This window comes from Phodopus roborovskii, unplaced genomic scaffold (assembly GCF_943737965.1).
Source record: "Phodopus roborovskii unplaced genomic scaffold, PHOROB, whole genome shotgun sequence".
Classification (NCBI taxonomy): domain Eukaryota; kingdom Metazoa; phylum Chordata; class Mammalia; order Rodentia; family Cricetidae; genus Phodopus; species Phodopus roborovskii.
In genome coordinates, this window is record NW_026126651.1 from 2543583 (window position 1) to 2564524 (window position 20942).

At 56.7% G+C, this 20942-nt stretch overlaps 4 protein-coding genes across 6 annotated transcripts; 2 read left to right on the forward strand and 2 right to left on the reverse strand.

Annotated features, from left to right (window-relative positions):
- Nucleotides 1–105: 105 nt before the first annotated feature.
- Nucleotides 106–8061, reverse strand: Sphk2 (sphingosine kinase 2). 3 transcript variants are annotated; one of them, XM_051174408.1, is made up of 6 exons: nucleotides 7866–8061; nucleotides 3038–3493; nucleotides 2309–2458; nucleotides 2118–2212; nucleotides 1922–2037; nucleotides 106–1643 (listed from the first exon to the last, which is right to left on the reverse strand). In XM_051174408.1, exons 2-6 carry the CDS (start codon nucleotides 3441–3443, stop codon nucleotides 563–565), a joined length of 1848 nt encoding a protein of 615 aa, XP_051030365.1. In that variant the 5' UTR covers nucleotides 3444–3493; nucleotides 7866–8061; the 3' UTR covers nucleotides 106–562. The 3 variants fall into 3 exon arrangements, with proteins under 3 accessions (XP_051030365.1, XP_051030364.1, XP_051030366.1); XM_051174407.1 differs by lacking the exon at nucleotides 7866–8061 and adding an exon at nucleotides 4391–5007; XM_051174409.1 differs by lacking the exon at nucleotides 7866–8061 and adding an exon at nucleotides 4930–4951.
- Nucleotides 8062–8249: 188 nt separating this feature from the next.
- Nucleotides 8250–11333, forward strand: Rpl18 (ribosomal protein L18). The gene is made up of 7 exons (XM_051174420.1): nucleotides 8250–8315; nucleotides 9948–10034; nucleotides 10157–10264; nucleotides 10594–10692; nucleotides 10811–10934; nucleotides 11028–11097; nucleotides 11222–11333. The coding sequence occupies exons 1-7, from the start codon at nucleotides 8313–8315 to the stop codon at nucleotides 11295–11297; spliced, it is 567 nt and encodes a 188-aa protein (XP_051030377.1). The 5' UTR covers nucleotides 8250–8312; the 3' UTR covers nucleotides 11298–11333.
- A 1232-nt stretch (nucleotides 11334–12565) lies between these two features.
- On the forward strand, nucleotides 12566–20385 carry Fam83e (family with sequence similarity 83 member E). Its single transcript, XM_051174410.1, has 5 exons — nucleotides 12566–13053; nucleotides 13727–13894; nucleotides 14135–14259; nucleotides 17074–17518; nucleotides 20149–20385. The coding sequence occupies exons 1-5, from the start codon at nucleotides 12586–12588 to the stop codon at nucleotides 20383–20385; spliced, it is 1443 nt and encodes a 480-aa protein (XP_051030367.1). The 5' UTR covers nucleotides 12566–12585.
- On the reverse strand, nucleotides 15298–16189 carry Spaca4 (sperm acrosome associated 4). The gene has a single exon (XM_051174423.1). The coding sequence runs from the start codon at nucleotides 15837–15839 to the stop codon at nucleotides 15456–15458; it is 384 nt and encodes a 127-aa protein (XP_051030380.1). The 5' UTR covers nucleotides 15840–16189; the 3' UTR covers nucleotides 15298–15455.
- Nucleotides 20386–20942: the final 557 nt, after the last annotated feature.

The window sequence follows — 20942 nt, forward strand, 5'->3', positions numbered from 1 at the left end:
TTGTGGGGGACAAAGCAGCTACTGGTTCTGAGCCAAAGTCAGCGGCAGCTCAAGTTGAGTGCGGCTATTGCGATCCTTAGAGGGCAGGAGTAATTGGAAAGGCCGTTAGACGGAAGGGGCGAAGAAGAAAGCGACGCCTTTATTGCATAGACCTTTTCAATTGCTTTTTAGACCAGGGACACACACGACGTGAGGAGTGAATTTCTCCACCCCCCACCGGCAAGGGGCGGACCATTAGTGCAAATCCTGGGGACCGCCTGGGGGAACCTGCCCCTCATGGGCTGATTGGCCAGTCAAGTGGAGGCACCGAAGGAGGCAAGAAGAAATCCTGGCTGGCCAATGAGCTGAGGCCTTGCTAGCTCATACATTCCAGGCCCCGTCATTGGGCAGCAAGGAAGGCAGGCCCCACCCTCAGCCGCTAGGCCCTCTGGGACTCGAGGGCCAACACCAATTTCCACTCTTGCTAGTCTGAGTTCCGGTCCTACTTCTACCTATAAAAGCCAGGCCATATCCTATGGTGATCTGGTCGCACCACCTCGGCATGTTTCAGGCTTGTTTAGGGTCACGGCTTCTGACCTGCAGGCCCAGTGAGTAGCTTGGCGAGGCTGGGATGCACCTGCGCCTGCATTGGCCCGTACTCCACTAACTCCCCATCCACAGTGAGCACGCCACGAGATGTGAGTGGCTCGAGGCGAAAGGCACGAGCTGTAGCATAGCCCAGGTGAGGGCAGCCCAGGCTGAAGTGGTTCCCATGCTCCATGGCCAGCAAAATGCGTAGCAGCGCAGCCCGTGAGATGCCGCTGCGCACCCAGCACAGGTGCACCACGCCATCGTCAAATCGAGCATGAGGGGCAGCCACCAGGTCTGCACAGAGGTGGCTGGGCAAGATGGCCAACATGAGTACAAACTCGCCTTCTATCGTCACCCAGTCTGGGGGCAGTGGAGAGCCCAGGGGAGGGAGCAGGTGGTCAGCTGGGCCCCAGGCAGAGACTTTTGGAGCACTGGAGCTGGAAGGCGGGGCCCCCGAGGTTGTTGGCATTTCCGGGGGCCCCTCAGTGATGGGTGAAAGCTGAGCGGTTTTGGGAGACCGAGGGGGTGAGCGCAGCAGTGGATCTGGGGACAGAGGTGCATCCCCAGCTCCCCCCCAGTCTCCAGTCAGCTCTGGACCGCTACCGTTGAGAGAAAGGCCAGGTAGGGGTTCAGGGGACCCAGGGGAGGCCAAGGCAGGTTGGGGCAGGGGCAGGGGCAGATCAGACACTGAGCGATGAAGGGGCGAGTGGGTGGCGGCTGGGGCTGGGGCTGGGGCCAAAGCTAGTTCTGACTTGGCTCGAGGCAGGCTGTGACCCGGAATGGGCAGGACTGGCTCTGTGGTAGCAGGGAGGTAGGAGAGCCGTCCACGGTAGGTATGCAATGTGGCCAGGCCCAGTGCCGCACCCAGGGTGAACCTAGCGCTGCCCAGGGCCCTGAAACGCTCGCTGTGGATGTCTACATCTGATAAGAATCCCCAGGCCACTGACAGGAAGGAAAAACAGCGGGATCCTGAGGCTAGTGTGACGGAGAGCAGGTCCAGAGGCTGGCTGCCACCGCGGCAGAGGAGCAGCGAGCAGTTGAGCAGCAGATCAACACCGACAGCCGGCTCGAACCTTCACAGCCAGAGACGGGTGTCACAGAGGAAACGGAGGGCAGGGCGAGACACGGCAGGGAGAAAGGCTGGGGTGAGCAGCAATGCCACCGGGGGACATGTCCCCGAGTTCTCCATAAGCACCCTAAAAGGCTTTCTGCGGGACGGCCACAGAGCTAGCTATTGGCTAAAGGGAAGAGGGGTGAGGGTAACAAAATATCACGAGACCCTGTAGTCCCAAAGACTCATCCCTCTCTTTAGCAGGTAACCCTGTTGCCTCAGCGAAAGCTGTCAACGTACCCGCCATAGTGGTTAACTGCCCCAGCTAGTGCATTGCCGGAACCGCAGGGGAGGACCCCAATGGGCATCCGCACGGCATCTTCCCAATCTGGCCGATCGAGGAGCCCGTTCAGCACCTGCAGATGGGATAGGTCTGCCTGGGTCCTCGCCACCCTCTCTGTTCCCCCCAGGGCAGGGTTAGGGTATGTGGCTCTACCTCAAAAAGCAGCCCATCTCCGGAGACAGTGACAATGCCCTCCCACTCACTTAGGCTCAGGCCCTGCACCAGCTCACGAGCATGGTTCTGTCGTTCTAAGCAGACAAATAAAAAGGTTAGCCAAGAAGCCTCCTCATCCTGCCTCACCCCTCCAGAGGATTCCCTCCCCACCGTACGCCAGCAGCCCCTACCTGTCTGTATGAGGTTAAAGGATAGCCCAGCTTCGGAGATCATGGGTACCACATGATCCATACATCGCTGCCAGGCCAGGCCCCGCCCCCCAAAAGGATTAACCAGGATGAGCAGCCTGGGCCTCCGCGGCAGCAGTTCAGGGGTGATTTCTGGAGGAGACGAGAGACGGGGAGAGAAAAGGGCTGAATCTTCCAGAGGCCAGAGACCTCTTGGTAAAGGGGCCCCAAGAAGACTTGACAAGTAAGGTCAGGTCCCCAGGGACGGCTGGGAGTTCCTTTCTGGCACCTGGCCCGTGGGGGCAGCCCAGGTCTTAAGTGCTGACAATGAGGGCTGGCTGTGAAAGCAAGTGTGTGCCCTTTGAACCCGTAAGTGGCAGGGCAGGAAGTTAGCCAGCACCAGGCTCCTGCGCTGTCACCGTCCCCAAGCAGCTCCGAGGCCGGGGGAGGGGAAGGAGGGCTCGGCAAGAAGTGGGGGCCCGGGTGAGGGAACTCTGCTCCAAGGCCTGCCCCCTGTGTACGGTGGGACTCCAGGCCCCCTCTGTGCTGCCTGAAGACCCAGTGGGGTACCGACCACACGCCTGGGAGCCCGTGACTCAACGTGTCCCTCATCTGTTGTCCGTGGAGGGACAGACAATATAGCCAAGAGCAGAGGCCCAGAAAGACACAAGATACAAACACACACAAAGGGACAGAGGCGCCTATGTGTGTGGCCCAGGCGAGGCGGCTCACCCTGGTCTCCAGACAGAGGCACCCCTCGAAGGAGACACGTGAGGGCAGTTGCCCAGCGCTGGGCCTCTGCACGATTCTCCTCGTAAGTGGCCGCACCATCAGCCCGGAAGGTGCGAGTAGCTCTGCGCCGGCCTCCACGCCGGCCCCGTGGGTAGGTGTAGATGCAGAAGTAGGCTGCGGTGTCTGAGGGGCTCCGGCTTTGCAGAGTGCCACAGCCTGAGACCTCTGCCAGAGGGACTAGGCCATCTCGGGGCCGGGCTTCAGGCTTCGGGCGCAACCGCTGTATGTGCAGGGCTTGCAATGTGAGGGTTAGGGCAAACCGTGGGCCATGAGCTGGGTAGGAACCGAACTCGCCATGCAGGACTGGGGTACTGGAGGCCAATGGTAGTAGTGGCGGTGGAGCCATGGCCTAGCCTTCCTAGATCCTCGGCTTGTGGTCAGCTCCTGCTCCAGCCTCTGTGGGGAGGGAGGAAGATAATGGTCAGAATCCTAGGTCCTCGTGGTAGGTGGGGAGGAGGGGGCCTGTGAAAATGAGACAGAGTGTGGGAAGGGAATACCACGTACAGGAGAGCATGGAGAGACCCCATGATGCAGGGCAGGAAGGCCAGGATCCAGGCATGAAAGTATTTTACTTTCAGATAATTATTCAGGACTCTGTGTGCAACAACCAGTTGAAGTCCCTGACAGGCAGGCATGGTAGTGCACACAAGCCACACTAGGGAGTCAGAGGCACAAGTTTGAGGCCAGCCAGGGATACCTTGTTTCAGAAACAACTAAACCCACAAAGAAACAACAAAAACCCACGCTAATCATAAGAAAAAAAGAAGAATTGGGTGGTGGTGGCCCATGCCTTTAATCCTAGCACTGGGGAGGCAGAAGCAGGTGGATCTCTGAAATTGAGGCCAGCCTGGTCTACAGAGTGAGTTCCAGGGCAGCCAGAGAAAGCCCCACCCCCACCAAAAAAAAAAAAAAAGAAAGTGGCCAAAGCATAAGATACATCATGTACTGGGTGATGGCATGGGCTTGAGACCCAAAAGGGAAACTGGATGATAGAGACAGAAAAAAAAAAAAAAAAAAAAGGCTGAGACAGAAAGACACTGCCCCTCCCACACACTGAGTCACTGCTAGGTAGCGAGGGGAGGACCGTGTAGACACAGGCACAGAGAAGAAAGAGAAGGCTCTGGAAAATAGAAACAGAGGAGACAACAGCCAGCACAGGCCAATAAGATACTTAGAAGTTTCTCACCCCAGGGAAGAAAGCAACAGACAGCAGAGAGCGGACAGGACACACAGAGCAGTCAGAGGTGAGCCACATGGGAGTGTCCGCCAGCCGGTTTGTCAGGAAGCACTAACCTGGCTGGCTGGCCCGCCGGCCGCCTTCTTTTTGAGAAGAGGGTGGGAGTCAGGGCTGAGTCTCTTATGTCCTGCAGAAGGTCCAACCTCTTAACTGCTCACCTTTGGTCTTTCCCAGTCGCCCGCCTGCCCTGTCACCTTTCCGGGCTCACAGCAGCCTGGGACACGCCCCCATGGATACTGTCCCCGCGGGATCTGCCTCTGCCCGCTGGCTGCCCTGGGCTACTCCCTTAACGCTGTTATCTATCCCAACCTCAAACCCCCCTCACATCAGACACTAGCACAGAGTCCTATACATGCTCCATTCTGGGTTGCGTCTCGGTCTCCCGGGACTCCAGATCTGGGCCTCCATCCACAGGTTCCCGGCCCTCGGCTCAGCCTGTCCCTGGTGCGTTCCCCTACTCTAGGGCCGCAACGCAGCCTCGAGTCTGGGTCTCTGTCCCGGGCGTGGACCTGGTTTTCCGTTTCCAGATCCCACCAAGTGTTCCGCACCCGGATCTGAGTGTCCGCCCCTCTAGGGTCACCCCGAACCCTACAACCTGCGCGCACGCCGCGTCCTCCCGGCCGCCCCTCCAGAGTCTGCTCTACCGCCCCCATCAGATCTAGGGGTGGGGGGAAGGGTGTGCGTCCGCCCAGCCAATGCCTGCGCAGCCAGTCTGAGCCGCACCAATGAGAGGGCGGGGAGGCGGGGCCATCCGCTTCCGGAACTACGCGACGGGACCTGACCGGCCGAGTGAGGAAACCGGGAGGGGCTTTGGCGGAGCAAAGAGGCCCCATCATAAGTGAGGGCACACACACAGCAGAGGTAAGGACGTGGTCCGAGGCAAAGCTTAACTCGCCATCTTTGTTAAGGTCAAAACGGCCTGTCCCAACAGAGTTTAAAAAAAAGGAGCGTGGGGGAGGAGTTCTTCCATTGCAGAGACCAACTCTCTCTAACGTCAGCAACAGGGAGTCTGAGCAAAGCAGAGAGTAACAAAGAAATGAAAACATTGAAGCTGACGTTGGTGTGGTGGCAGGGTACCCTGTACGTAATTCTAGCGCTTACGCGGCCGAGGCAGAAGCATCAGTAAGAGAAGGTCCACTTTTGCTGCACGGATGTGACAGTTATGTGACACCTTGTGTCAAACAACGTAACAAACAGACCCCAGAAAATGAACAACATAGGTGGAGACAGTTCTTGAATGCTACCCAGGATGGGCAAGCTCATTAATTTTGTAAAAAACTGTTTACCTTGGACTCTAGCCGTAGAGGAGGCAGAATGCGATTAACATCTGCCCAGGAAACCACCACGTGACAAGACAGAATCCCAGAGAGGCGTGGGGACAAAAGCTTTGGAATGAAAACAAAGAGCAAAGCAAGTGGGCAGCAGGAGATAGGCAAAACTTGAGACAGCACGTGTGTGTGAGTGTATGTGTGAGTGTATGTGTGTGTATGTGTGTGAGTGTGTGTGTGTATGGTGAATATGTATGTGTGTGTGTATCTGTGAGTGTATGTGTATGTGGTGTGTGTATGTGTGAGTGTATGTGTGTGTATGTGTGAGTGTGTATGTGTGTATGTGTGAGTGTATGTGTGTGTGTATGGTGAATATGTGTGAGTGTATGTGTGTGTATGTGTGTATGGTGAATATGTGCGTGTGTGAGTGTATGTGTGTGTGTGTATATATGTGTTTGAGTGTATGTGTGTGTGTGAGTGTATGTGTGTGGTGTGTGTGTGTATGTGTGAGTGTATGTGTGTGTATATATGTGTTTGAGTGTATGTGTGTGTGTGTGAGTGTATGTGTGTGTGTTCCAGTCCAATGCACCTCCCGCATGCAGGGCACAGCATTCTTATATACTAAGCAGGTACAAAACTTCATAGAAAGAAGATTAAGTAGAGAAGGTAGTTTGCTTATTGCCAAGCAAATGCACATTGCATCCAATGCACAGCAGCAACAGCCCCAGATAACATGCCAGGGAATGAGGCCCTCAGTAAAGTGGGGACCTTGGCAGAGGAAGGGAGCAAGAAAGGGGAAGTGCTAGCTCGCCAGCCACGTGATCTCACCCTGAATAGCGCAGCTGATTTGTGTGTCTGTGGGAGAAAAGGACTACTCACCCTGACCCAGGGGACTGAGGCCAAGGGCAGAAGGGCCTCGGCAGATGCTCTCACCCATGGTATGACAACCTGAGACTCTAGTACAGAGGTTCTCAACCTTCCTAATGCTATGTACCCTTTAATACAGTTGCTCGTGGCATGGTGACCCCCCCACACACGCCATAAAATTATTTTTCTTGCTACTTCATAACGAATTCTGCTACTGTTAGGAACCTGATATGCATCTGTTGCATCTGATATACAACCCCTGTGAAAGTCATGTGACCCACATGTTGAGAACTATGGCTCTACATAGAGCCTTACCTGTCCCACTCCCCCTTGGGTTCAGGACATCCTGTGGGCAGCCAGACTTCTGCTCTGTCAACCATCACAGCACAGGAGGCTGTATAGGGGGTGTCTGGGTAAAAAGTTCTTACTCACTGTGCAGTCCCAGGCTGGGACTCTGGAGAGGAGGTGCACGTTGCAGGCTGAGGGTCCCAGAACCAACATCTCCCATGCAGCTAACCCATCTTTCCCTACCCAAGTTCAGGTAACAGATTCTACCTACCACTATGTACTAAGTGTTGACCGAACATGTTTACAGACCTACACAGCCGGGCAAGATAACCCTGTTAAGGTTACTATCACTGCTTTTCCAAACAAGGAAAAAAACATAGGAAGTGACTTACCCAAGGTCACCATTTTAAGTAGCAGAGCCAGGTGTCAAAAGACTGTAATCCCAGCTACTTGGGAGGCTGAGGCAGAAAGATTGACTCAGAGCCAAGCTGGGCAACTTCGTGAAACCCTAACTTAAAACAAACAAACAAACAAACCAAAAAAGCAGATCTGGCACCCGAAATAGCCTGCATTCTGGCTAGGTGGCAATTTTCCTATCTCTCTCCTTCTGCCGGGGGTCCCTTGCCTTTTTTCCTTCTCACCCTCAGGCCTCCACCCCACCCCGCCCCTCCACGCCATGGTCTCTATTTCATTCTCTCCGGGGTTAGCCGCTCCTCAAGAGCTTGTCATCCATCCCCATTTCCCCCCAGATCCGATCCAGGCTGAGGGCTCCGTGTGCCTTCTCTGAACATCAATACTTTGTACATCGAAAATGATGGACCAGTTCAAACTGTCTGGCCGAGCAAAACAGCGGCTCTCTGAGGAAGGCGACTTAGGAGAGACTGGGGACGAGGCCATCTAAGAGCAGGGGGAAAGCCGAACCCAAAATATTGGGGAGGGGGTACTATAGGTTAAACTGCGGTACGGAAGTCTCAGATTAGAACTCTTGTGGGGCTTCCTGAACTTTTGCTGCGCCTAGTAAATTGAGCATAAGGAAAAGGCAGCGGCGGATTCGCGGAATGCCGGACGGGTGCGACAAGCTGCTTCTTCAGGCCGGGACAAGCCTCACCTCCACCACACAGCCCACCGGGTCCTCCGGGAGCCACCGAGACGCAGTCGGCGTGCGGCCAGAGAGTCACCGCGAGATTCCTCCTGCTAACTCCAAGCATATCTCTCGCTCTCAGGCCCTTTACCCGTGAAGAATAGGGAGAACAGGGACCGGGAAAGGACAGAGAGGCTCTCTGCCTGCCGGCAAGTCTCCCCGGTGTCGCATTGGTTTCCCTTTGCTGGCTCTGTGGACCGCTGTGCTCGGGCCTCCAATTTACCATAGAGAACCCCAGATTGCGGTAGAGCGCCGCGTCGCGCCCGTGTGACGTCACCAAGACCCCACCGAGACGCGCAGGGCAGGGTAGAGCGCCCCGTGACGCGTCCTGCGCGCGCCTCGCCCAGAGCCCTTTCCCCGCCCACCCCGGCGCGGCTCTGTCTTTCCGGACCTGGCCGTGCAGGAGGCGCCATCATGGTGAGCGAGCCTGGCGGCGGCCGTGGCCGTCCCATCCGCTGCCATCCTCAGCGGGGCCGGGTCGCAGCGCGTCGGAGCGGCGCGGGCGGGCGGGCGCGGATGGTGCCCAGGGAGCCTGGGGACTAGACAGGGGCCTCCGGCCGGGACGAGCCGCCGCCGGCAGCCGGCAGCGGGCGACCGGCCCTAGGCGCCCCCGGACACTCGCTTGCTCGGCGAAGTTTGGCTCTGCAGACCCCGGCAGCTCTCAGCGAATGCGTCCTGGCCCCGAACGCAGCGGCCGTGCCGTTGCCTCGACCTCGTGAGCGCTCGCATTGCAGCCAGCATCCCGACACCCGGCTGCCTTAGCTTGAACTTGGCGAGTTGGGGTCCTGCGGAGAGTGGCCCCCCATCCCCGGGGTTGCGGCGCGGGGGGCGTTGGCTCGCCTCTCCGGGCTTACCGGGACAGTGCCTGCCCCAGTGCCTTTTTTTGGGCGGAAGCGTGTCTAGTAATCCCGTCCACGTCTTGTGAGTTGGGGAGAGATACATGAAGCTGCAGGGTAAACGGCGCTGTTAGCTTTTCACTGATGCTAACAGCTTGAAAATGAGTGGGGATAAAATAACCAAAGTGTCTGGCCTTCCTGGGACTGTTCGAAATGGATGGTGTAAGAGTTTCACTTGGTCGTACATAAGAGATACTCCCGTGGCTAGAACCTACTGTTGGCTCCTTCTGGCTGCTTTCCAGATTTGCTGTCCTGAGAAGTGACATTCTTGGAAAGACGTGACCCCCCCCCCCAAATACCTGGTATAGAATGCAGGGTCTTTTGCTCTAAGGTAGACTGAGCTAGCTGGGTATCTTGTACGTCTTAGTTTTTATTCTGAGACAGGATTTTACTGTGTTTCGGGATTATGGGAATAATGGTGCCAGGCCCAGACAAAAATATTACCTGTGTGTGTAGAGTGAGTTTGTGATGAGTGGGAAATGTCAGGTAACAGCATCCTCCCCTCCAGATTTAATCCTGCTGTCCTTTGGGGATTGTTTGTTTGTCCTGGCTATAGTAATTCCAGACCCTTTTCTGTTTCCCCTTACTATTGTGAACCACTAGCCAGGCGAAATTTGAATTTTTAAATAGAGTGCTGTTGCTGAGGGGCTTGGTGGGCCTGGGATTTTGATTGTCAGCTGAATAGCCTGAAGGATGAGTAACAATTTTGGTGTAAAGATACAAGGTAGCCAGGCGGTGAGGTCCCACACCTTTATTCCTAGCACTTAGGAGGCAGAGGCAGGCAGATCTCTTGGGTTGAGGACAGCCAGGGCTACAAAGAGGGGTGGGTATAGGGCAACTGTTCAAGTTAGAAATTGGCTCCAAAAGGGAGAAGGAACTGGGATCGATATGTGAATTAGAAAAGTATTTTAAAAAGTCAATTTAGAAACCTTATTTTTTTTACATATCAATCCCCCATTCCTTCCCCCTTCCGTGGGGGATCATCGGGGTCTGTCATTTGGGGAAGGGTCTAAGCCCTCTGAATCTGGGCTGAAATGGAGCATGGTTTCTGAATGAATTGTGCAAGGCCTCCGGCCCTTGCCTGCCGATTCACCCTTTGGTCTAAGAACTGCAGACCAAATGTTCTCTAAGTCAGTCCCTTCACCTCCCACAGGGTGTAGACATTCGACATAACAAAGACCGAAAAGTTCGGCGCAAGGAGCCCAAGAGCCAAGACATCTATCTGCGGCTGCTCGTCAAGGTGAGCCACGGCCTCCACAGTGAGTAGGGCCGGGAGGCCAGCAAGGCGGGAGAGCTGTGGGGGCTTCCTAGCCTGGGAGGGGTTCTCTGGGAGTCACGTGATCACGCTTTCCTTCCTTTCAGCTGTACAGGTTTCTGGCCAGAAGAACCAACTCCACCTTCAATCAGGTTGTGCTGAAAAGGTTGTTTATGAGTCGCACTAACCGGCCACCTCTGTCCCTGTCCCGGATGGTTAGTACCTGGGCTGGGCGGAGGAACTGGGTCTGGAGTGGGTGCTTGGCCCTGGGTTGTGAGGCCAGCAGGGCTCTGGGCTTTGATGTGCTTTTCCGCCTGGGGACTTCTGGCTTGGTTGGTGGCTGGGGTTAGAGAGGAGGGGCTTCCAAAGTTCTTTGCCTATGTTTAAGTACAGGATGCAGGTAAAGGTGTCAGCTCTCAGACCTCTGGCAAAGCCTGCAGAGACTTGTCGTTGTCGGGGGAGGTGGCTTTTGGCAGTCTTGGCTAATTTGGTCTCGGTGTGATGGGTGTGAATGCAAAATATTAACCTGTCTCACTCCTCCTAGATCCGAAAGATGAAGCTTCCTGGACGAGAGAACAAGACAGCTGTGGTTGTGGGGACAGTCACAGACGATGTGCGCATTCTCGAAGTGCCCAAGCTGAAGGTAAGCGACCAGCGTGACCCCACACTCCAGCTTTGCTGTGTGCCAGTGGCACCCTTGCTTGCCGCCATTGAGGATGTGTGACAGTCCTCACCACCCCTGGCATCTGTCTGCCCCTTAGGTGTGTGCACTGAGGGTGAGCAGCCGGGCCCGAAGTCGCATCCTGAAGGCTGGGGGTAAGATCCTCACCTTTGACCAGCTAGCCCTGGAGTCTCCCAAGGGCCGAGGCACTGTGCTCTTATCCGGTGAGTGAGGGCTGCATGGAAGCACCTAGGCTTGGGGACACTCCCTGTGGTCACAGCGCCTGGTCTCTACTTAACCTCTTTCTCTCTGGCCAGGACCTCGCAAGGGCCGGGAGGTGTACCGGCATTTTGGCAAGGCCCCAGGAACCCCACACAGCCATACCAAGTGAGTATCACCAGGCTTTGTCCCCTGGTGGCGGGTGGCCCCGTGAAAGGTCTCCTTTACATAGCCCACGGGAGATCTCCAGCACTGTGATCCGGGCTTCTCTCACTCGCGTTTCCCCCCACAGACCGTATGTCCGTTCCAAGGGCCGGAAGTTCGAACGTGCCAGAGGCAGAAGGGCCAGCCGTGGCTACAAAAACTAACCCTGGATCTGTTATTAAAGAAACTTTGGATGTTGATGGCCTGTGTGTTCATGAATTGGGATGGGGCAGGGTGGGCTGAGAGCCACCAGTGGTGGCAGAGAGATTGAATTGCAGCCGCTGTAAACCCATCTCTGGGAAGAGGAGGGGCTAGTGTGTCCTTTGCCTGTGATTAGAGCCCCACCCCACCCACCTATGCTGGGTGTCCGGTGTCTACTTCCTCCTAGGATTAGTCTTTCCCAGGATCTAGACACTGGGGGTGTGGGGAGGGCGTGGGAACAGCTCTGGAAGCTGGTGTGACAATAGCCATTCCCTGAGCTTGGTGCCTGGTAGGCCCTCCCCCTGCGTTTGCTCAAGGGGCTGTGCCCCAAGTCCAACGGCCCAGTTGGGTGGAGGGCCCCGGAAGAGCTGCTCATGTGAATGTGAAAGGGCCAGCTTCTAAGCTGGGACTCAGACCCAGGGGTCCACGCATGGGGAGACCTGGCCACATCCAATTCTTCCTGTGGGCTTTGAGGTGCCAGTTGGCTGACCAGCTCCAGGCTCAAGAGGTACATGGGGTAGACGAGGGTGGTTCCTGTCCAGGAAGTAGGGTGTAGCCAGGAGACCTTGGGACTGGTAGATACCAGGCTAAGCTACGATCAGAGGACAAGGCAGCATGTCTACCTAAGGCTCAGGTGGATCTTAGGGTCACAGCAGAGATATTTCCATTACCTGAGCCTGGAAGGAGGCTGGCAAGTGCCTGGGGGGAGGACCATGGCTTCCTTGGGTCCCCAAGGCAGGCCTAACTGGGAGGTGTCTCATTAGCCCTTGGAGCCGGTGGGCAGGGAAGTAGAGTAGACTCGATTATCTGCCCTGCTGCAGCCAAAGTGGCCTTGGAGCCATTCATTCTAGGCAGTAGGACACCAGGGACAGGCAAACAGCTATTTCCCTGGAAATAATTGGGCAAGTAGCAGGACTGAGGGTAGGCAGGTCATCCGGACAGGCCTGAAGCTGCCAAGGGCCACCTAAAGGCCACTGTGGCTCCGAGTTGGAGGTGGTCCTGTGGTCGGCAGAGGCATCCCTTCAATGCACCACAGCGGTAGAGGCGTCTACTGGGACCTGGTGATCAGATAGATGGTGTAAGGGGGTTATAGGGTTTGTGAGTCAGGGACAGCTTCAAGGAACTGTAGATGTTCACAGGGCTACCCTGGGGGCCCTGGCTGGCCACACAGTATCACAGACCCCAGATGGTCAGACCCCGAAAGTTGTCCAGACCTTCCAGGACCGGGCCTCTTAAGGCACTGTGGCTCCAATGGCGGCTTCCCAGCTGGCTGCACTGGAAGGAGAGGGATTGGAGGCTGGTGAGACAGCCCTGACCAAGGCCAGCTCTGGCTTCTTGTACTCTGAGGGCCAGCGGCTAGCTCTTGAAGCATTGCTGAGCAGTGGGGAAGAGGCCTTCAGGACCTGCGTGCAGCAGGAGAGGTTGCCCCCATTTCTGAGTGCAGATGAGGCTCAGGCCCTGGCTGCAGCTGCTGAAGACTGGACAGTCCCAAGCCAGGAGCCATGTGGAGCAGGCACTGCTGCCACCGATGGGAATACTGGCAGCCTAACCTACTGGCCTGGGCAGTCTGAGGAACCGGCACCCGTGCTGCGGCTAGGCTGGCCTGAGGATACTGCCTGGAAGGGTATCACCCGAGCTCAGCTCTACACCCAGCCACCAGGCGAGGGTCAGCCATCTATTAAAGAGTTGGTACATCAGGAGATCCAGGCTGCTCACAAGGTGAGTGTAAACCCCATCACCAGTACCTAGGCTTTCTCCCACACCCTCCTGCAATTTGCAAGGCTATAGCCATGCTCCCCTGGTCTGTGGACCTTGAGCCCAGGATCTATCCCTTTCCCTTCAGACCTGGAACCCTCTGAGACCGGGTGTCAGTGCTCCTGGAGCCGAGTTGTGACTGCTTATGTCAGTCCCTTTGATAGTAAACTAGAGACTCCTAGTTTCCTCCAGGAAATTCCTGGGTGTGGGTCCCCATTCTGTGGCTCCTGAAGCCCCATTCCTTAGGTAGCAGTCCTGGGGTTTCCCTGGTCCAAGTGATCTACATGGGTGTGGATGTACAGCCTTCCAAGACAGAGGGCACCGGGAATCAGGCTCGGTTTGCTTTAAGCTCTTGGTAGTGACGTTGCTGATGACTCATCCCACTCAGCCTTGTCTGCCTGCAAGGCTGAGCTCTCAGCCCACCTTCCTGACCACCAGCACCCAGTCCTGACCTGGAGCTGTGGCGTGGACATTGTAAGGGACAACCTGTAAACAACCAGGGATGGAAAACTCTTCGGTTGGCTCACACTCCATGCAGGGGAGAGTAGATGAGGCTGTCTCCCTGCAGCCCCTGGGTAACCCATGGAGCCTGTACTGCCAGCTACCCATCCCTTGCCTACCACTTTACCCGCCCTAGCTGGTGGCCATAGTCATGGATGTCTTCACCGACCCTGACCTGCTCACAGACATGGTGGACGCCGCCACACGTCGATGGGTACCTGTCTATTTACTGCTCGACCTCCAGCATCTGCCTGCCTTCTTGGCACTAGCCCAGCAGCTGGGGGTGAACCCCTGGACCACTGAGGTAGGGGCCAGGCCAGAGGCTTCTCAATGCCCCTATCCCTCAGAGGGGGCCTTTTCCATAGGTTCCTAGGTCACTGGGATTCTCTAAGATCTGAAACCCACGTCACTGGGGAGGGGTGGCTGTCCTAAAGGGACCCTTGCGCCAGCCTAGGTAGTGTACCGCCAGATCTAAGGCTTAGTATTCGTGGCCCTACGGATGCTTGGACAGTATCCGTGGGATCATGGGACACGCTCTTTCTAGAACCTGGACATCCGGACTGTGCAGGGCCACACCTTCCAGACGCGCAGGCGACGGCAGGTGAGCGGCCGTGTGCGGGAGAAGTTCCTGCTGCTGGACGGTGACAGGGTCATCTCGGGATCCTACAGGTGTGTCCCCTCATGACACCCTGTACCCAACCCTCCCTTAACATGCTGATGATGGGGAGGGGTTGCGGGAGGAGCACCCTTTTCTGGGCAGAGTGCTCCTTGCTCATCTCTAAAATGGGCCCAATGCTCTTCCTGGAGAGGGGCCCTGCCCTGCCACAGACAACTCTCAGAGCTCTCTGCTTTTGCTGAGTGGCCTGAAATGACTCTCTCTAGCCTTGTGAACCCCAGCTTGGGAAACTGAGGCATGGACTGTGGATGCCAGATGGCCTGGGTTCAGATCCTAACCCTGCAAGCTACTAGCTGTGTGACTTCAGGCAACAACTCCCTTCTCTGTGCCTCAGTTTCCTCCCTTCAGAATGCAGTGACAGGGGCCCCTTCCATGTGCATACTGGACCTCAGCCCGGCCTCCACCCGGCAGATGCCAGTGGTGTCCCTTACCCCATTTCTCAGCATGACAATCACAGAATGCTCCAGACATGGCCGGGCGCCCCAGGGTAGGAGGTGCTGTCCAGGAGGGTAAGGAAGGCCTCATCACTTGCTGAAATACAGCTGCCTGTGACCACCTGGCCACCGGTGGGGACATACATTTCTGGAAAGTTCCCACTTTGAGCTGACGCTGCTGATCCTGTTCACCTTTTGAGACCCTCCAGCCCTGAAACCACGATGCTTTGGAGCGTCACTACCATCTTGGCTTTGCCAGAGGGCAGAGCAGAGCCCGGCACATGGCCTAAGTGCGTCAGAGCCGGATGTGGTAGCAGCAACTGAAAGAAGGAAGGCCACTGAGATCAAGGCCAACCTCAGCCACGGGAAGAATCTGAGGCCACCCCGGGACACAGGACAGCCTGCCTCCAAAAGCATCCCTGCCCCACCAAAAAAAGTGCTCTGAAACCCATCTGGTATTACTGGTTTTTACCGTACTTCACGAACTCTAAGGTGACGCTAACACAAAGAAGAACCCTGAGAAAAACGGAAAGATGTGCGTCTTAGGGCCAGTCGGGCACAGCAAAGCAGCGAGCGTCACAGGCCGCACCCCACACGATGGCATGCCAGGGGCTTTGCCAGCCTGGCTCCCATGGGCCCTGGAACGGAGGAAGCCAGGGCCACAGGAGGTAGACTGCACCTCTGGCCATTTAATGGGGGGGAGGGGTGGAGGCGGGGGCAAAGGGCACAGCCCCAGGCCCTGCAGTTTCTGTGGGTCACAGCCAGTATGGAAGCAGCAGCAACAGGGCCAGGAGCAGCTGCAGCCCCAGGGCCAGGCTGGCAGGCCCTGTGGCAGAGCCAGCACCCCCATTGCAAAGGTGGCCAGAGCAGCAGCTGGTGGTGAGGCTGTAAGTGAGGCCCATGTAGCTGACCGGTTCCTCACGGCCACAGCTGGTGGCGTGCACACAACCTTTGCTGATGATGGGCCCCACGCCCTGGGCCACTCCATGGCCTATGAAGCAATCCTCATCGTCCCCACAGCGCATGTATGTGCCCGGGCACTGAGTGGAATCAGTCAGCTCACAGAAGACACAGTCCTTGATGCCTGTCGCACCCGGGCACAGGACCAACACCAGAAGCAGTAGCCAGCCAAGGACCATGGTGGCCTGGCGGCGTGGAGAGCACCCAAGCCAGACCGCGGGCTCCTGTGACCTCCTGGATGGCACCTCCTGCCCCTCGTCCTGGCCTCGGGGGTCAGCACTTGGAGTGGTCCTGGTTCCCAATCAAAGTGTCCCTCTCAGGAGCTCTTGAGTCCTTGGGTTGGAGACGGGCCAGCACCCCTGCCCACAAGCCTTTGGGCCATGGAACTCAGTGACTTCACAGACCCTCAGGGTTCCCTGACCGCTGTGGGTGGGGGAGGGGCCATAGCCTGTCCCACCACAGGCTGAAGGGACCAGAACTGTCACCTGCCGAGGTAAGGACACTCGAAGACCCCTCACATAATGCTCACCCACTCCACTCGTGCTGTTACGGGCTCTGCCTGCATGGGGCAGTCTCGTTCTACCATGGCCCACTGAAGCCATGGTGGGGTGCTCAGGCCCATGGATCTGAGTGAGGGAAGCCTCGACTGTGTCAAGTGTTCACGTTAGCACTGGAGGCCCTAAAGCCACAGCCAAGTGAAGGGTGAGGGCGGTGCAGGCGCCATCTTTATCCCCACGGGGCGCTTGCTCTGTGTGGCGGATATGCCACCTGGATCCCGGTGGACAGTGCACATGCTCAGGAAATGCAGCTTTTCGGGAAGCATCTGAAATGGCCCTGTGGGCATTAGAAGGCCACCACCATCTCGCGATAAAGAAACTGAGGTGTTTGCCAGGCGGTGGTGGCGCACGCCTTTAATCCCAGCACTGGGGAGGCAGAGGCAGGCGGGTCTCTGCGAGTTCCAGGACAGCCAGAGCTACACAGAGAACCCTGTCTTCAAAGGAAAAAAAGAAAAGGAACGGGAACCCCACTGAGATGTCCCTCAGTGGGACGGGGCAGAGCCCATGCTGAAGGCCATCTGCTGTCACACGATCAGCAGAAGGGTTTCCTGCTTCCTTTGGTTTTGGTTTTTGATGGTCTCACATAGCTCAGGCTTTTCCGGAACTGGTAGTGAACCCTGACCTTCCTGCCTCAGCCCCCAAGAGCTGGGATCACAGCTGCTATTACCATGTCCAGCTTGATGATCTCACCTCATGGTGTCCCCTGGGTGCCTGTGACAAGCAGTAGGGTAGGTACTTCTTGTCCTACTCACCAGAGGAGCTGGCACCCGTTAGAGCATGACTTAAGGTCACAGGGGCTGGGGACCAGGGTGGGTGCCACCCTGCACAGATCCTGACTGCCACTCTACATCCCTAGCTTCACGTGGAGTGACTCACGCCTGCACCGGGGCCTGGTGACCTTGCTCACAGGGGAAATTGCGGACGCCTTTAGCCAGGAGTTCCGCGTGCTGTATGCAGCCTCCAGGCCGCTTCCGCCAGCACCGGCTCGAAGCCCCTTGTTCAGCCCTTCCGAGGGTCCGCAGCTGCCCCGAAGCCCACACCGTGTGGCCTTGCGCTGTCCTGTGGCCCCTGTGGCTCCGTTGCTGTCTGACAAGCCTTTGGCCCACCGCCTGGCCGCCTGTCACATCCTTGAAGGGGACAGACGGGAGACCCGCCCCACCACAGGGTCAGCTCTCAGTGACATCTTGAGGAGTGTACAGCGTGCGAGGACAGCCAGTGGTCCCCCAACCAGGCCCAGCCGTTCCCTATGGGACCTCAGCTGCCTGTCCCAGCTCTCTGGCTCCAGTGATGGTGACAATGAGGTGAGCCCCACCCCCCAAGACCTGACGCTTACAGGGAAACAGAGAGGGGGGAGGCCCTGCTTGAACACTGAACCCCAAAGCAGGAAACACATGTTCTGTCCTTGAAAGGGTCTTACAGCCCAGGCTGGCCCTGACATTCTCTTGTCCCCAATTTCCATGTCCGGGCTGGACAGGTGTGCACCACCATGGCGAAGTAAGTGGGTTAAACTTAACCTACCCATTTCACAGATTGGGAGACTGAGGCCCCTGAAAGGGGTTGGAACTCAGCTCTGTCTCCCAGGGAGACTTCCTAGATCGGAGTGTCCCTGGAGTATTGGGGGAGAGAAGGGGTCAGGGGCACTGAGAATCCCCCTTCATCTGTATGTGCAGAGTGGGGGTCCACTCCAGCTGCTTGGATAGCCCTGGGCTAGAAGTGGTTTTGCCTCTGAGCCTCAGTTTCTCTCACTGTGAGACGAGTTGTATGAGAAGTCGCAGGGCCGTGTGAGGAGACAAACAGTCTCCCCCAGAATGCAGGCAAGTGGGATTATGTCCCTCAGGGAGCTAACCCCCCCCCCCCGCCTGGTCTCCCTGGTAACTAGCTCGGAATCAGATCTGTCAGTGGGCTAGAGCCAAAGGGAGTGGGGCAGGTCAAGGTCCTTGCCTCGCCTCCACCGAGGTCCCCTCCCTGGGCAAATATTTGTTCCCCTAGATGGCCACAGCTGCTTCCTGTCCTCCAGATACAAGGCAAGAGGAGAGGTTTCCCCGTGGGTCTGGGGTCCCTTGTCTCCACGTATCTCCCTGTGGGCCCCGGATCTTCACTCCCCTCTCTTCCTCTTATGTGTGCTGTGTGTGTGCGCGCGTGTGCATGCGTGTGTGCTGTGTGTGTGCGCGCATGTGCATGCGTGTGTGCTGTGTGCGTGTGTGCTCTGTGTGTGTGTGTTCTAGTGTGCAGGTGTGCTCTGTGTGTGTGTGTGTGTGTGCTCTGTGTGCTCTGTGTGTGTGTGCTCCGTGTGTGTGCGTGCGCGTGTGCGTGCGCGTGTGCTGTGTGTGTGTGCGCGTGTGCATGCCTGTGCTGTGTGTGTGTGCATGTGCTCTGTGTGTGTGTTCTAGTGTGCAGGTGTGCTCTGTGTGTGTGTGTGTGCTCTGTGTGTGTGTGCTGTGTGTGTGTGCTGTGTGTGTGTGTGCGTGTGCATGCGTGTGTGCTGTGTGTGTGTGCTCTGTGTGTTCTAGTGTGCAGGTGCTCTGTGTGTGTGTGTGCTGTGTGTGCTCTGTGTGTGCTGTGTGTGCTCTGTGTGTGTACTGTGTGTGTGCTGTGTGTGTGCGCGTGTGCTCTGTGTGTGCTCTGTGTGTGTGTGCTCTGTGTGTGTGTGTGCTCTGTGTGTGTGTGCTTTGTGTGTATGTGTATGCTCTGTGTGTGTATGTGCTCTGTGTGTGTATGTGCTCTGTGTGTGTGCTGTGTGTGTTCTCTGTGTGTGTGTGTTCTGTGTGTGTGCTCTGTGTGTGTGTGTTCTGTGTGTGTGTGCTCTGTGTGTGTATGTGCTGTGTGTGTATGTGCTGTGTGTGTGTGCTCTGTGTGTGTGTGCTTTGTGTGTATGTGTATGCTCTGTGTGTGTGTGTGTGCTCTGTGTGTGTGTGCTCTGTGTGTGTTCTCTGTGTGTGTGTGCTCTGTGTGTATGTGCTCTGTGTGTGTGTGTGTATGCTCTGTGTGTGTGTGTGTGTGCGTGTGCTCTGTGTGTGTGTGTTCTCTGTGTGTGTGCGCTGTGTTGTGTGCTCTATGTGTGTGTGCTTTGTGTGTATGTGTATGCTCTGTGTGTGTGTGCTCTGTGTGTGTGTGTGTGCTGTGTGTGTGTGCGTGTGCTCTGTGTGTGTGTGCTCTGTGTGTGTGTGTGCTCTGTGTGTGTGTGCTGTGTGTATGTGTATGCTCTGTGTGTGTGTGTGTGCTCTGTGTGTGTGCTTTGTGTGTATGTGTATGCTCTGTGTGTGCTTTGTGTGTATGTGTATGCTCTGTGTGTGTGTGTGTGTGTGCTCTGTGTGTGTGTGTTCGCTCTGTGTGTGTGTGTGTGTGTGTGTGCTCTGTGTGTGTGCTTTGTGTGTATGTGTATGCTCTGTGTGTGCTTTGTGTGTATGTGTATGCTCTGTGTGTGTGTGTGTGTGTGCTCTGTGTGTGTGTGTTCGCTCTGTGTGTGTGTGTGTGTGTGTGTGTGTGTGTGTGTGTATGCTCTGTGTGTGTGTGCTCTGTGTGCCTGTTGAGGCCAGATGTTGATGCTGGAGGTCTTTCTCTGTCCCTCTCCGCACTATTTTTAACACAGTGTCTCGCTGCACAGATGGACTGGTGGGCCCAGGACCCTGGGGTCACTCGCCTGCCTTCTAGTGCTGAGCTACATGCTTAACTGGCAGTGCCGGCGTTTACGGGAGAGCTGGGGGACCCAAACCCAGGGCCTCATGGTTCCACAGCAAGCATTTATCTACTGAGCCACCTCTCAGCCTCTTGTTCCTTATTGAGACAGGGTTTCACAGGATCACGCTGGCCTTGAGCCCATCACGGCTGCTTTACATGTACTGATACCAAAGCCAAGCCTGTGCATGCTAGGCTAGCACGCCACCCTCTGAGCCCCAGCAACTGCTCACTTTTTTTCTTTTTCCCTTCACAGCTCAAGAAGTCCTGGGTCTCCAAGGACACCCCAGCCAGGGCCCTGATGAGGCAGCGAGGCACTGGAGGGGGGTCCAGGGGTGAGATGGATTCCCACCCACCAGCTCGGTCCCAGCCCTGGGGTGGCCCCTTCCATGCCATTCCAGCCCGCCGCCTGCATTATCTATCCCCAGCCCAAAGGAGGCTGGGAGACAATGCCACATCTGACTGGGCCTCTGGCCCTGGAAGGCGACGCTGATTGGGAGTTCTGGCCAGATGTGGCTGGGCAGCTGAGGGTCAGCTCAGAGCCCCTGTCAAACACCGGCTGTGTCTGAGGCCTCTGGCTGGAATCTGGGCAATGGAAGAGATTGGTCTTAATTGCTCTAGAATTGGGTGAGCTCAGGAGAGCTAAGGACTCAGTGTCACCATCTGGGAAATGGGCAGAAGTTTCCAGATAGGGCTGCTTCAGAGACGGGCTCAGCTGCCCATCCATAGACTGGGGGTAACCCAGAGAAGCCCCCCACCCACGTGCGGCAGCAGGTACAGTGAGCCCAGGAGGGGGCGCTCACTATGATGGAGGGGAAGGGGAGGGCCAAGGCTGATTTTTGTGAGAACGCTTCCCTCTACTTCTCCTCACATTAAACTCTGACAACACAGACAGACATTTATCTCCATGGCTTTCCCAACCCAACCCCCTGACACTAGAACCCAGACCAGACCACAGCGCCTCTGTAGACCTCCTCCAGACCCAGGGCTCCCTCCCACCTCCCCCGCCCTCCCTCGGGTCAGGGGTCAGGCTCCCTTTTGCACTCACGC